The sequence below is a fragment of the Sarcophilus harrisii genome, chromosome 5 (assembly GCF_902635505.1).
Source record: "Sarcophilus harrisii chromosome 5, mSarHar1.11, whole genome shotgun sequence".
Lineage (NCBI taxonomy): Eukaryota > Metazoa > Chordata > Mammalia > Dasyuromorphia > Dasyuridae > Sarcophilus > Sarcophilus harrisii.
The window spans coordinates 62,607,581-62,623,751 of NC_045430.1; the positions used below are offsets into that span (position 1 = coordinate 62,607,581).

The 16,171-nt window shown below is 37.9% G+C and overlaps 1 protein-coding gene across 6 annotated transcripts in view; it reads right to left on the bottom strand.

Moving 5' to 3' along the window:
• DCP1B (decapping mRNA 1B) overlaps nucleotides 1-5,677 on the bottom strand; it is a 75,668-nt gene extending 69,991 nt beyond the window's left edge. The window contains exons 1-2 of one of the 6 annotated variants that reach the window (XM_031937798.1): nucleotides 5,137-5,186; nucleotides 1,620-1,752 (exon numbers count right to left, since the gene is read on the bottom strand). Coding sequence is in view for 3 of the 6 variants with exons in the window: in XM_031937795.1 (XP_031793655.1) it covers nucleotides 5,137-5,286 (150 nt within the window). In the remaining 3 variants the exon portion in view is untranslated. Of the gene's footprint in view, nucleotides 1-1,619; nucleotides 1,753-5,136; nucleotides 5,373-5,457 lie in introns of those variants that run through there. The other 5 variants (XR_004229448.1, XM_031937795.1, XM_031937799.1 and 2 more) reach the window with 5 other exon arrangements.
• Between the last annotated feature and the right edge of the window lie 10,494 nt (nucleotides 5,678-16,171).

Genomic DNA, 16,171 nt, shown 5'->3' on the forward strand with positions numbered 1-16,171 from the left:
AGGATATGCAAAAGTTATGGTTCTTCTGGGAACATTCTCTTTCTCATGTTGTTATTCTACATTATAAATATAACTAAGAATTTAATTGGCTTGATATATATAAAGTATGAATAATGTAGAACTGGTTCAGTAGCAAAGGTAGGTGACTTGCCAGGTTGGATAAGGCATTTTATTACTACATACCTGTGTTGTTTTTTTTTTTTTTTTCTCTATGGAAAGAGGAAAATAACTAATTTACATCACTCAGATTTTTACAGATTTGAAGAGGTAATTGTGGGTTACTTAGATAAAACATCTTTTGGAAATGCAAATAGCAATTGTACTCAGGTTCCAAAGACATCTGCAGAAGATAAACTCTTTTAGTGAACTTTCGTGAACTTCATGCCAAGAGAAAATATTTTGTTTAAAACAAAATTCTGTACCATTTAGGAATAGTTAATCTTTGTTTCAGTAAATCTATGATTCCATGTTAAAATAAGGCATCTAATTTTTTTAATTGAACTTTATTATAAAAGTTAAATTATGTTAAAATACTAAGTAGTTCAAAATAAAAATGAATTTGTATTGTTTTGCAAACTACTGAGATTTATCAAATATCAAGACTAAAAATATCTAAGACTTTTCACATAATTTCAGCTTATGTCAACAGTCATTGCTCAAATGATTAGACATTGCATTATCTGAGTGATTACATTATCCCTCTAAGCAATAGGACTATTCCTAATGGAAAATGATCAGAACTGGGGAAAAAAGTCATTACTGTATACTATTCAATGCTGCATAGATATTTGTGTGATGCAGGCTTTCTTGGCAACTATGAGCAAATCTTGCCCTAAATATCCTGTTCCAGTTATGATATTGTATTTTAAAGGGAGGGTGGGAAATTCTATGTTTATAACAATGTCTAAGCATCCATCTACTTCTTGAAGGGAACTTCATTCTTTATTCATACTTCCTACCCAATTCCTACTTCTTTTCTCAGTTTGTTTATAGTTAGGTCAGTTCTCATTTATTTTAAATACAGCAAAAACTGTCCCTCTGGCCTTCCACCTGCCTTCCTGCATACTTTCTTCTGTATCTCTCAAATATTTTCTCTATATTTTTTCTAACTTCATACTTAAAAGGTTCAAAGGCTCCACAGTGGCAGAAATTGATGGCAGCAGTGACAACTGTTATGTATTTCCATTGATCATATACTCAGATCACTTTACAGCTAAACTATTTTTTTTTCTTTTAGTTGCAAGGGTTTTGAATACTTTAAAAGAATGATCATTTGCTATGTGAATTACATATTACTTTAAGACGATTTGTTCTTGAAGGTGATTTGTTCAAAAAACAGAAAAATGAAACTTTGTGTTTCAACAAATGACACATTATCTCATTCTTTGCCCCAAATGTCAAGAAATGTGTATCCACTTCAGGAATACTTGGCACCCAAACCATTCAATTCCAAAATGAAAGGAAACATACCAATTATCTTATTTAGATACCCTAGCATTAATAACTCCTCCACTTCAAATATCCAACTTTCTCGCTCTCTTAAGTCTTATTCTATCTTTTTATTCCCACCTTCACTCTTCTACCTCGAAATACTTGCTTCATAATGGAAGGGCACTGACCTTAGACTCAGAAGATGGCAACTACTGTCTTAGGCAAAAGTAGATTGATTATATGCTGGAGGACAAGGATGGAAGAATTTCACAAAACCTCAGAATCGGAAGGGACCTCTATTAAAAGGTACCTGGTCCATAACTAAAAATGAAAAATAAAAAAAAAAAACACAAAAACTTCTCTAAACCCCCATATCCACGAAAGAAACTGACAACAGAAATTCATTTTTCCAATTTGTTAAGATTCCCAAACAATTTGATTTGGATTCATTTTACTTTATTCAACTGTTGACCATTTAATGACTTTAACCCCTGTTCTATTGCACTGGGTCACTATTTTAAACAGAAATAAAGTTCATTTTTCTAAATCACATCCATCAAGTGATCATCCAATCTTTAAGACATTAAATCAAGAGAATCAAATCCTTTCCCTTATATACACAGATACCATTGCAATTTTGGATAGCTCTCTTGTTACACCTCTTCCATCTTAATTTTGTGAGGTGGGATTTTTGTGATTCAAAGGGAAGACTTCATACTTATCTCTATCCAATTTTGCCTTATTACATTCAGCAGTATTATCTAGATCTGGGCTTTTCAAACTTTTTCCACTTGTGACCCCTCTTCCCTGGAGAAATTCCTGTGACCTCCAGGCATATATATATATATATATATATATATATATATATATATATATATAAAATATATAAATACTTTAAATTATTTAAATAAAATAGATATATAAACCAAACATATACTCATAATAAATCATAATTTCATGACCCCCCACAAGGTTATGGGATGGGGTCACAAACCACAGTTTAAGAAGCTGAGCTCTACCCCACCAAATCCTTTTTGAATCCCAAATCTCATCTAGTGGGTATAATTCTCAGTTTTGTGTTACTTGAAAATCTGCCTTTCTCTGAGTCAGAGATAAACAATTTAAAGCACAGAACCAAGGGCAGATCCCTGAATATTATATTCAGGAATATCATAAAATTGAAGCAAATCAGTGATCAACAATTTAAAGCGCAGAACCAAGGGCAGATCCCTGAATATTATATTCAGGAATATTATAAAATTGCAGCAAATCCGTGATCAACAATTTAAAGCGCAGAACCAAGGGCAGATCCCTGAATATTATATTCAGGAATATTATAAAATTGCAGCAAATCCGTGATCAACAATTTAAAGCGCAGAACCAAGGGCAGATCCCTGAATATTATATTCAGGAATATTATAAAATTGCAGCAAATCCGTGATCAACAATTTAAAGCGCAGAACCAAGGGCAGATCCCTGAATATTATATTCAGGAATATCATAAAATTGAAGCAAATCAGTGATCAACAATTTAAAGCGCAGAACCAAGGACATAGTGTTGGACCACTGGTACATCATCCGTGTCTTTATCCAAGCTAGTAATCAATAATTTAAAGCACAGAACCAAAAGACAGATCCCTGGAGCACTGGTATATATATCAGCCATATTTTTTGTCCAAGCCATTGATCAACAATTTAAAGCACTAAACCAAGGACTTATACATATCTATACCTTTATCCAACTCAATAATCAACAATTTAAAGCACTAAACCAGGACTTATACATATCTATACCTTTACCCAACTCAATAATCAACAATTTAAAGCACTAAACCAGGACTTATACATATCTATACCTTTACCCAACTCAATAATCAACAATTTAAAGCACTAAACCAGGACTTATACATATCTATACCTTTACCCAACTCAATAATCAACAATTTAAAGCACTAAACCAGGACTTATACATATCTATACCTTTACCCAACTCAATAATCAACAATTTAAAGCACTAAACCAGGACTTATACATATCTATACCTTTACCCAACTCAATAATCAACAATTTAAAGCACTAAACCAGGACTTATACATATCTATACCTTTACCCAACTCAATAATCAACAATTTAAAGCACTAAACCAGGACTTATACATATCTATACCTTTACCCAACTCAATAATCAACAATTTAAAGCACTAAACCAGGACTTATACATATCTATACCTTTACCCAACTCAATAATCAACAATTTAAAGCACTAAACCAGGACTTATACATATCTATACCTTTACCCAACTCAATAATCAACAATTTAAAGCACTAAACCAGGACTTATACATATCTATACCTTTACCCAACTCAATAATCAACAATTTAAAGCACTAAACCAGGACTTATACATATCTATACCTTTACCCAACTCAATAATCAACAATTTAAAGCACTAAACCAGGACTTATACGTATCTATACCTTTACCCAACTCAATAATCAACAATTTAAAGCACTAAACCAGGACTTGTACGTATCTATACCTTTATCCAACTCAATAATCAACAATTTAAAGCACTAAACCAGGACTTATACATATCCATGCCTTTATCCAAGTCAATAACCAACAATTTAAAGCACTGAACCAGGACTTATAGTATCCATACCTTTACCCAACTCAATAATCAACAACGTAAAGAACAAAACCAAGGACAGATCCCGGGAGCACTGGCATAATCTCACCTACCCAGAACCAAGGACAGATCCCGGGAGCACTTCACTAAAGACTTCAGAGCCGGCAACAAACTCAGACCGCGCCTGGACCACGGTCCTTCACCTTTCCCACAAGAGCACGAGATAGTGTGTGAAACGTCACTAAGTCTAAGCAATCACACAGCAAAAGGCTCTTCCCTTGGCTACCCGACCGACAAGCCGGCACATCAGTCTAACAAGCAGGGACTGAGCACCCATGGTGAGCTCCAGCACGATGCAGGGCTTGGCGGACTTGCGCTAAGCTAATCCGTCTGATCGTGCTACCCGCTCCGTCGGGGAAAGGGCGGCTTGCCAAGGGTCCCCCGCTAGTAAGCGTTCCTCTTGTCAGCGCCTGCCGCCGGACTCGGCCGCTTTCAAGCCCCAGCCCGCTAGTTTCGGTCTGGTTCCACCTGTCGGCTTCCTGGCTGCATCCAACTTCGAGCAAGTTTGGTTTCTCCTGACCCTAGAAGTAGATACAGTCCCAAGACCGGACTTCTCCCCCCCGTAGAACGACCTTCTAGGCTGCAAACGGTGCGTTTTGTCTTTGTATCCCCAAAGGAGCCCATCACAGGGGCATGCCCTCGGGTGGCACTTAACGTTTTAAAAGTTAATTTAAAAAGCCTGGCAAGGAGCGTTCGCTCCGCCGGTACGCGCTTGGCGGCGATCAGACTGTTTCTAAGGGTCTCTCCGCCTCGGGTCCCGGCCCTGCCAGGGGAGGGGGCTGCCGCCCCTCCCCTCCCCCCTCCGAGGGGTGTGTGTGGGTGTGGGTGTGTGTCTCCCCCCCCCCCCCCCCCCCCCCCCCCCGGGTCGAGGTCGACGGCTGGTTCCCCTCCCTACACCCCCTCGCCCGCCAGCCTCGGACCTCCGGTCCCAGCGGGAGTCCCGGTCCGGGCCGCGCAGGCCCAGCCCCTCCCCCCAGCCCGAATCGGCCTCGGCCGCCCCGTCGCGGCCTCACGCACCCACTCGTTGGCCCGATGGCCGAAAGTGTATAGGGCCACCTGGCTGGCCACATCCACTATGCGGTTGATATAGGGGTCGTGGCGCTGCAGGGCCGCCAAACTGATGTCCCGTCCCTTGCCCACTAGGCCACCAGCAGCAACCGCCGCCATCTTCCCTCCCTCCCGGACATCAACACGGTGAACCGGACAGACGCGGCTAATCGAGCGCCGAGAAGCGCGAACTTCCCCGCATCTAAAAAGAGAGAGAGAGAGAGGAAACCAGGCCCTCGCTACACGGCTCCAGGGCAGGCGAAGCGAGCAGGGGGTCCTTCCTCTTCTCACCGATTCCCGCGGCAGACATCGCTAATCGACACCAGCTTGTTTTCCTCTGGGGATTTTGTATCCATGGGCAACAGCGGGTCTAGACTCGGCCACATCTTTCATCTCTCCTTTAGCCTGCAGGTTCAGTTCCACGTTCACTGTGGCTTCCTTCTTTCACTTTTAAAAGGCCTTTGCCAGGAGCTAGTTAGGACGACAGTAATTAAGGCTTTTAGGACTATTTCAACTCAAAACTTAAAGATGATTATGAGTTCCTTTTCTGTTGCCAAACGTCTCTCTCTCATGCATCATTGTAAAATCAAAGCAGAATTGTTCCCACCTTTTCATTGACCTTTTCCCTTCCTTCCTTCCTTCCTTCCTTCCTTCCTTCCTCCCTCCCTCCCTCTCTTCCTTCTCCTTCCTTCCTTCCTTCCTTCCTTCCTTCCTCCCTCCCTCCCTCCCTCCCTCCCTCCCTCCCTTCCTTCCTTTCTTTATTATGAAGTAATCAAACTTTGGCATGATCTTTTGTATCTGTCTCCGTATCTTTGAAAGTGACTTCTTCTCCCCAAACACTTGGGAATTCATAAAAGGAAAGAGTTTTTGGTGAAAAAGATATTTTTCTTTCTTTTTTCCCTCCTCCCTCCTTCCTTCCTTCCTTCCTTCCTTCCTTCCTTCCTCCCTCCCTCCCTCTCTTCCTTCCTCCCTCCCTCTCTCCTTTCCTTCCTTCCTTCCTTCCTTCCTTCCTTCCTTCCTTCCCCTTAGTTTTCATTAATCTCCAATCAAACTAGACAGTTCCCTGAACCTCTTCCTCTTCCCAAATCAGTTTTCAAACTACAAACAGTTGCTGTTTCCCCACTCAAAGTAAATTCATTTGCTCCAACATTTGTCACCTTCATGTCTCCAGTGGACTTCTTACCTCTGTCTTCCAAATTTTTTATCCTTCAGGCCTCATCCCACTTGCCACCTTTCCCATGAAGTTATCATTCCTTGAAGAGTTATTTATGTTCTTTCTTCAATTTCCCAAGAGCACTCTTGATAAGTTGAGGGAACTCTTGATGGATTGAATATCAGTGAAAAGAACTTATTTTGAGAAAAACTGCTCAGGAAACCTGGTGGATTAGAGATATAATTCTCTCTATAGATCTCTTTTGAAAACTGGTGGAGAGATCATCCAGGTTTAGAAATCTTGCATCTTGCTTGCCCTCCCCTCCAACTAGACTGCTGGTGATGTTGGTATATTTCTCATTCTACTTTCTTTAGAAGTGGTCCAAACTTCAGATCATAGCTTGCTCTCAAAAATATCTAGCCTAGATGAACAAATCTGGGTTCCAAATGAAAGCTGCTTTCCTCCTATCATTTTCCAAGAGGGAGAATTATCTTTATCTTAAACTCACCTGCTCAGCCACTTCTCATAAAATTCTATCACAAATCTTGCCGGTTAAGCCTCAGCCTTAGATCACTCCCATTATTCGTTGCCTTTACTTAGGAAACTGGTGAAAATCACAAAATTTGAAATCATGCTGCCTGGTTCTACTACAAATACCTCAACTGGGTCCTCACTGCTATCAGGCAATCCTTTTGCACTAATCAGGGGATTAACATACTATTCGAATCACCATAGTGGCTCTTTCTTTTCACCCCTTTTAAAAACCACTCATGATTTCTCTGCTACTCCCCATCATTGCCCCCACTCTCTTAGTTTAAAAAATTGCCTTTCATAAAAAAAAAATGGAGCCTTTCACTGAGATTAGTTCCTTTTTCTCCCATCTTTCTCATTTCACATTTCCCAGATACCTTCTGTCACCATCTCCTCTACTTCTGCCACTGTGTCTCACATGATGAGGTGACCCCTCTTCTTGCCAAGGTAAACTCTCATTATATATCCCATTTTATTTTATCTCCTCCAGTATATTTTCCCCTCTATCACTCCCATTTCCTCCCTTATCTTTTATCTCTCTCTGGTTTCTGGCTGCTTCCTTAGTGTCTACAAATATGTCCATGTTTCCCCATCTTCAAAAACCCTTTACTTAAGGGTTTCTAATAGCTATTGTCTCCTATCTTTTCTTCCTATTATGGCAGTTAAGATGCCTCCTCTATCTCTTTTATTTGCTTATCTCTCTATAATCTGTTTTCTGATAATAATCATTCCATTGAAACTTCTCTTTCCAAAGTAACCAATAATCTCTTAGCTATCAAATACACTGATTTTTCATTCTTCTTGATCTCTCTGCAGTCTTTTACATTGTTCGTCACTCTCTTCTCTTTTATTTTTTCTTCCTTTTTTCCCTTTTTCTCCTACCATTCTGAGAGTCACTTTCCTATCTTCCTTGCTGCATCCAGGTCTTGCCTGCATGGATATTCTCTGGGTCTCTGTTTTAGACTTTCTTTTCTTGTATTATTATACTATTCATCTGGTGATTCCTTCAGCAATCATATTTATGCTAATAATTCTCAAATTTACTTATGCTGCCCTAACCTCTCTGCTAACCTCCAGTCTTACATCTACAAATACCTATTAGATACCTTGAACTGGATGTTCTGTAGACATCTCAAACTCAATATGTTCAAAATGAGCTCATTAACTTTTCTCATATCCTCTCCCCTCCCAAACTTTTCCATTACTGTTGGAGATACAACCAATCCTCCCATTGCCCCAGGCTTACCCCAGATGTCATCCTTGACTTCTCTCTCTCTCTTTCACCACTCCCAATACCCTTCCCCCCATATCCAATCTGTTGACAAGGTCTGTCAATTTCACCTTTGCAAAATTTCTCAAATATGCTTCCTTTTCTTCTCTGATATGGTCACTTCTCAAAATACCCATTGTGCCTAAAATTTCTCCAGAGAGTCTTGCAACACATTGGGTGAGCCAATTGAAGGACTGGATAAAAATACCTCCTCTGGGCCCCTTGAATACATAAAATAACTAAAATTTCCCGAGGGGCCCCCTGCCCATTCTTAGAACGATCCAAAGGGAGTGCCAAAATCATGTCACTCTAAACGAGAGGGCATAGTTTAAAAAAAAACCAAGCAATTAAAAATAAGTAAACTCAGAATGTCACATATGGAATTTTTTTTAAAAAAAAATTTAATTACTAGAGATTGATTGGAATCAGCTTCTTAGATCTTAGATAAGGTCCTCTGAGTGAAATAATGCTGCTATTATGGCATCTGGGCCCAAGAGGAAGAAAGTCTCTCATTTTGTCCACCAAGGAGCTCCTTTCAGCTCTGAACTCTTGCATGCAGAAAGGGATCAATTTTGGGGGGAGCCTGGTTTCTACAGAGAGGTACCAGGTTATTTTTTTCCTCACACTTTCTGGCTTTTTTTACTCCCCCACACCGGAGCCCTAGGAAAAACTATTTAAATCTTAGTTTTTTACATGCTTAGGGTCTTGCCAAAAGGAGGGGAGGCTTACCTAAACACATATGTACTTTAGCAGCCATATGTTCACAATTTGCCATTTCTGCCAAGAAGGGGGAACAGTGTTTCTTCCTTAGCCATACATGGGAAACAAAGGGAAGAAGAGTTACTTGACCATTGTTGGACTGAAGGAAAAGAAATCACCTCTTTTTAAGATTTACTGAATCAGTGGTTCTTTCCTGGAAGTTGCCAGGTGAATTCAGCTCATGCTCCATGGGGATCAGCCTGCACCATCCAGATGCATAATGCAAATATTCATGTCTTCAGACCACTCTGGGAGCACATATGTTTGCCTGCTTTAATAGTTAACACTATCTTAAATGAAGCATTTCCAGCAGATGGAGTATTGGTATTTCTGATATATTTTACCTTCCTGTGGTACACAAACTTGAACGTGTACCCACTCACTTGGCTATTCTTGCATAATGGGCCAGGCTACCATCATAGGCCATGCTGTCTCTTTTTTTAGAGTCATAGAAGCAATTCTGTATGGCCAGTACACTGATCCAAACAGAACTATTACCAGAACTAATTGGCCAGAATTGCAAAGCTTCTGCTAGGACTACATAACTAATGTAGACATGTCAAAAAACAGAGCCTCTACAGTTTATTACCTTAGTTCATACTCCTTTACTTTGCTATGTCTCTCTCTTTGTACAATATGGATAATGGGTTGAGTATTGGGGGAGTTAATATTTTTTATTATTACCGTTATTGTTACTGCTACTAGTTCTACTATTACTGTGATTTTTTATTTTCCCTTTACTTGGCAGATAGTGAATACTTAAAAGTTTATTGATGGGTTTATTGTTATTATTATGAGAATAATATATACATATATTAAAACATCTTTGATAATTGTATTAATGGAATAAGAAGTCTTTCTATAATCAATTTTCCATATTGAACTTTTCTCTCATATTCTGACTCAAAGCTTAGTATAATGCCTGGTTCATGGTAAATACTTATTAATTTAACTTGACTTAAAAGATGTAGAAAATCAGGATCTCAAAGAGTTTTTTGTTTGTTGACAAAAAAAAATTGATACAGTTATACAAAATGTTGCCTCTTCTAACAAAGATTAGTATTGTCTCCACAATTTGTTTTAGAAAGGTGTTAAGGGTCCTGAAAAAATTTTGACTTGCCCAGGATCATGGGTCAAGTTTAAGGAAGACTTAAACACAAGTCTTACTGCTTCCCAGAATAATTCTGCATTGACTAGACTAAAGATATATCAAAATTGTGGACAATTCCTTGAAATATTTGAAAACAAGATAAATTGTTCAATAACATTCTGATCATTAACAGTAGGAAAAGCATAAACTAGGATAATGTGCTTGCCAAAGTCATTTCTCATTGTCATAGAGGAAATAGGACAAAATTTGAGAAAAAAGGGATTCATTATAGATAATTACGTCTTTGTGATACTTCTATTTCTGGATGGCATTGTGCTCATTTTATCATGCTAAGAAATATAGTTGAGCCTTATTGATGAGATCCATGACCACTCAAAACAATTAACTTGACTATCCATATGTAATGTCTGAGCTAGCTTTCTGGAGGATCTCTGAATGAGTTTTGGTCTTTAGGTGGAGAAGTGATGAAGGCAAGACAGCCACCATGAGGCTGATCAAAGATGGAGTCCAGAGTCTGGAATCTGGAGTCTCCAGTCTTCTTTGTGTCTGTGCCTGAGAGAGTCTTCTGTGAATGTGACTCCCTTAAATACCTCAGTACAATTACATTAATACAGCACACTTGAGCATGTGCCATTACATCACCATATCCTCTCTGAAAAGGTGTTCTTGATTTAAGTGAGATAATGGTTCTCTAAACATATACTTAATGATCTGATAATGTAATGGTTGCACATGGTCAGTTGATGTAATCATACTGAAGTATTTAAGGGCTGGAAGGACTCAGAAGGAGCCTCTAAGACATAGACACAGAGGACACTCTCAGTCACAGACACAGAGAAGACTTGAGACTCCAGATTCCAGATTACGGACTGTATCTTCGACCATCTTTGTGAATCTCCTGCCTCCTTCACTCCTCCACTAAGACAAGTACTTGGGCTGATCTGGAGATCCTCCAGAAAGCTAGCTCAGACATTACATTCATACATAAGAAATCAAGTGGATGAAGAATGCTTATTGTCTAAAAGAATGGATGTAGACCCTTCTCTCCTTTTCCTCATTTCCTTGTTGAATGAAATGTATTTGTTCCCATCTATGTCTATGCTTATATTCTTCTCTCCCTTAATCAATTCAAATCAGACTAAGATTCAAGTGTAAACTAATCCCCACCTTCTTGTTTGTAAAGATGTCTACTTTCACAGTTTAATTATATACGATAATGTTCCATAACCTACCTTCCTCTTCTTTCCCTTCCTTCAATTATAAATTCTTCTTCTCTCTTTTTTTCCATTTTAAAAAAAGGTTATCAAGATATAACAGAACTAATTCTAGGTTTTCTGTCTAGATTCCTTCTATGATCCCTGATGATGTTAGGGCTCAGAAGAAATACATATTATCTCATATTAGAATATAGTCAATATTTGGTTGTTGCTCAATCATTTCTAACTCTGTGTCCTCATTTGTAATTCTCTTAGTAAAGATACTGCAGTGGTTTGCTTTTCTTTCTCCTTTAAGTAATATACATATATACAACCCCCCTTCCACTTCCCCCCTCACAAATATATATATCCCCCCCGTTTACTTTTCTATTCTTCTCTTGAATCCTATTATTGTAGATTAAAATTTCTGTTTAGTTCTGGTTTTTAAAATAGAAATGATTGAAAGTCTATTACTTCATTGAAACTCCATCACCTCCCTTGAAAGATGATGCTGAATCTCGCTGGATAGTTAATTCTTGGTTGTAAATCCAGGTTTTTTGCCTTCCTGAATATGGTATTCCAGGCCCTCCAATCATTTATTATAGAAGCTGTCAGATCCTGGATAATCCTGACTGTTGTTCCTTGGCATTTGAATTGTTTTTGTCTGGCAGCTTGCATTATTTTCCCCTTGAGATTGTAGTTTTGGAGTTTTACAACAATGTTCCTTGGGGCTTTCCTTGTGGGATCTCTTTCCAAAGGTGATTGATGGATTCTTGCAATCAGTATTTTACCCTCTGTTTCTAGAATATTGAGGCAATTATCCTTAATGAGCTATTGTAGAATGCTATTCAGGTTCCTTTTTTGGTTATGGCCTTCAGGTAGGCCAATAATTTTTAAATAGTCCCTTCTGGATCTATTTTCCAGGCCAGCTGTTTTTCCAATAAGGTATTTCACATTTTTCTCCATTTTTTCATTCTTTTTAGTTCATTTGATTGATTCTTGCTGTCTCACAAGTCATTAGCTTCCATTTGCCCTGTTAGTTTTTAATGTGTTATTTTCTTCAGTTAGCTTTTTTATATATTTTTCCATTTGGATAATTCTACTGTTTAAGGAGTTGTTTTCTTCAGACAATTTTTTTCTTTCTTTTTCCAAGCTGCTGACTCTCATGCATACCTCTCATTTCTTTTTTTCATTTTTTCTTCTACTTCTCTCATTTGCTTTTTAAGGTCTTTTATGAGCACTTCCAAGAAGCCTCTTTTGCCTTGAGACTAATTTTATATCACTCTTTGAGATTTTGTCTGTGGACCTTCTGTCCTCGTCACCATAGTAGCTTTCTGTGGTCAAGGTTCTTTGCTATTTTTTGCTCATTTTCTTTCCTTTTCTTTCGGTATTTCCTCTTTTTTTATTTTTTAATGTTGAGCTCTGCTCCTCAGGTATAGGGGGCACTGCCTCAAGCTTCCTGTGCAGCTCTGACCCTTGGTTTTGAGCATAAGAGCTCCTTGTATTTTTAAGGGGTAGCTTTGCCTGCTCTGTGCAGGAAACATCCTGATTTCTCAGAGTCTGTTTTCTGAGCTGGGACTGCAAGCTGCCCCACTGATTTGCTTCTCTACTGAGCCAGGACTGAGGATCTTAGTTGCTGATTTGCTGCGATTAAGACCTTCTCACTGGCTTTCTCAGAATCTGTCTGGGCTGAATACCCCAGCGAGACTGACCTTTCTTAAAGTCTGTCCTATCTATCTTGAACTGGGGGGTGGTTTCACTCCATCAGACTCTTTAAAGACTTGGTTTCAGGTTTTGAGAGAAACTAAGAGAATTTTAGAAGCTTCCTGGCTTCACTGCGCCATGTTGGCTCCCACCATTTCCTTCTCTAGCTCTTTTTACAGATGAGGAAACTGAACCAAACAGTGTTAAGTCATTTGCCCAGGGTCACACAGCTGGTAAGTGTCTGAGCCTGGATTTGACTCCAGGACCAGCACTCACATCTAGCTGCATAGAATAAAACAATAAAACAGAGCAATTTATACTTGCTTAATTCTTTATGATTGTTCATGTTTTCCTTCTTCTGGTTCTTTTAACTCCGATGTTTGAACTTCAAAGTAGGTGCACAGGTCTGATTTTTTCATCAGATATTATTAGAAGTCCTTTATCTCATTTTTTTCTCTTATGGGAGGATGCTCAAATTTACTGGGTAAGCTATTTTTAATTGTAAACTTATATCCTTTGCTTTCTTGAGTACGGTATTCCAAGGTCTTCAGTACTTTAGAGAGATGCTTATGAATTTGGGTGTAATACTAAGTATGATGACTAGGTACCTGAATTCTTTCTTTCTGGCTGCTTTCAGTATTTTTCCTTTAACCTAGAAGATCTAAATTTTGACTATAATGTTCCTAGGAATTTTTTTTTTTGGATTTTCTTCAGGAAGTGACTGGTAAATTCTATTTTCTTCTTTGGTGTCTTATTCTAAAAGATTGTTTTTAAAATTGCTTCAAATGGGTTGTCTATTACATGAACTGATGCTAAGTAAAGTGAGCAGAACCAGGAGATCATTATACATGGCAACAACGAGATTATATAATGATCAGTTCTGATGGATGTGGCTCTTTTCTACAATGAGATGATTCAGACTAGTTCCAATGGTCTTGTGATGAAGAGAACTATCTACATCCAGAAAGAGGACTGTGGGAACAGTGTGGATTACAACATAATTATTTTCACTCTTTTTGTTGTTTGCTTGCATTTTGTTTCTCATTTTTTCCCCTTTTTGATCTGATTTTTCTTGTGTGGCATGATAATTGTAGCAATATATATAGAAGAATTGCACATGTTTAACATACATTGGATTATTTGACATCTAGAGGAGGGAGTGCCAGGAAGGGAGGAAATTTGAAACACAAAGTTTTGCAAGGGTCATTGTTGAAAATTATCTATGCATATGTTTCAAAAATAAAAAAACTTTAATAAAAAAAGGAAAGATGGGTTGTCTAGGCTTTTTTTTTTTGTTATGGTTTTCAAATGGTATAATGATTCTTAATTTTTTTCTCCTTAATCTGTTTCACTGGTCAATTATTTTTGCTATTCTAAATTACATTTTCCCTATATTTTCAATTTTTTGACTTTGTTTTAGCACTTTTTTATATTTCATGGAATTATTGACTTCAATTTGGTCTATTCTAAATTTCAGGAAATTTGCTACCCACTTTAACTTTGTTACATTTTTTTGCCAAACTGTTAATTGACATATCCCAATTATTTATTCTATTTATTTCATTTCCACTTCTTTAACATGCTCATTTCATTTATTGATGAGAGAAAGAGAGGAAGTGTGAGAGAGAAAAGCGGGAGAGGAGAGAGGAAAGAAAGGTGGGCATAATTGTGAGTAAAGTATGCAGAAGAGAGGAAGGATGGGATCAAAGATTCAAGCTATGGAATGGTTGAGAAGTACATTTTTTTTAAGACATTGGAGTAGAGAGGAGAATGCAGAAGGGAGATGATGCCAAGGGGTTTTGAGATGTAAAAAAGGGGAAAAGAGGGACTTTGTTGTAAATTGCTTCTATTTTCTCAATAAAATCTGAGGTGGGTGAAATGGAAATGGAGAAGGTAAAGTAGGAAGCATGAGAAAAGAAGAAAATGTCTAGAACACCCTTTTGGGAAAGTATGATAAATGACTGGAGAAGAATAAAGGGATTGCCTTAATGTAAGAAACTAGTCAAAAGGTTGGTTTTTTTTGGGGGGGTGGGGAATGAGAGATATATCCAGACCTCTGATTTCACTGGTGTGGTGTGGTCTTGTGTGGTGTGGTGATGGTGGTGGTGATGGTGATGGTGGTGGTGGTGGTGGTGGTGGTGGTGGTGTGTGTGTGTGTGTGTTCCTAGTGAGAAAATTCCCTCTACCCAATGCAGTTCAGCAACTGTCATCCAATTATTAAGATTAGAAAAATATAAATTTATACTGGACCTCGTTCAGTCATTATGGTTATGTGACTTCCTCAGGATTACCAATGTGTAGGAACAGAGGAGACAAATGGTAAGAGAACCCAGGTCTGGGATTTGTAAGGAATAAGATGTTAAGATAAGGAGGCAAGGAATTTGACCTTAGAAAAGAGTGTACAATAGAATAGGTTATTAATGGGTCCAAGATTGGGAAGGGAGAAAAGTCAAGCATCATCAGAATTGAATTGAATCATCATCTGAATTGCCTGGGAAATAATGAAATATGAAGGGATTAGAAATCAAGGTGCACATGAAAAAATATATTTAGAAGGAGTGAAACATCTGGGAAGAGGCAATAACTTGTGGGAAATAGAGGCTAAGAAAACCATGAAATATTAGGATATGGGAGACATCTATTGCAACCTTCCTATTTTACAGATAAAAAAAACTAAGGGTTGGGAGGTTAATGACTTTCTTAAGGTCATACAGATAGTAAACATAAAAGGTAGAATTTGAATGCAGACAATCTTATTCCAGAGCCAGTGATCTTTTTATTATACTATGCTGCCGCTTATCGTCCAAAAAGACTTTCTCCGGGCTCCCTAGATGATGATTTACATGAAGTACACTTGTTCTGCAGGTATAGGTTACTCATCATAATGAGTGTCATATTTTGTTGAAAATTTACCCCACATCTGCTGATGGATTTGTGTGTTTTTCCTCCTAGCTATTATTATTTATATGGGTAGTTATGCTAATTGTTTTGAAATGTTGAACAATCTGTTCATTCCTTTTATAAATACAATTTGTTCATAATGAATATTTTTGAATATATTGCTGTGGTATGCTAAATGTATTTAAAATGTTTTCTCTTGGAAATTCAATTTTCTCCCCTTCCAAGTTGAATAATGATTTATTGATTGGGCTAATTCTGAAAAAAATCACTTCAATAGTCTTAATTTTAAATTTTTATTTCTTTCTTGAATTAAAAAAGTCTTCTTTCATGTTTGTTTTGAGAGCGTTAATTTGTTGAACTAATAAGTTTTTTAAATAATA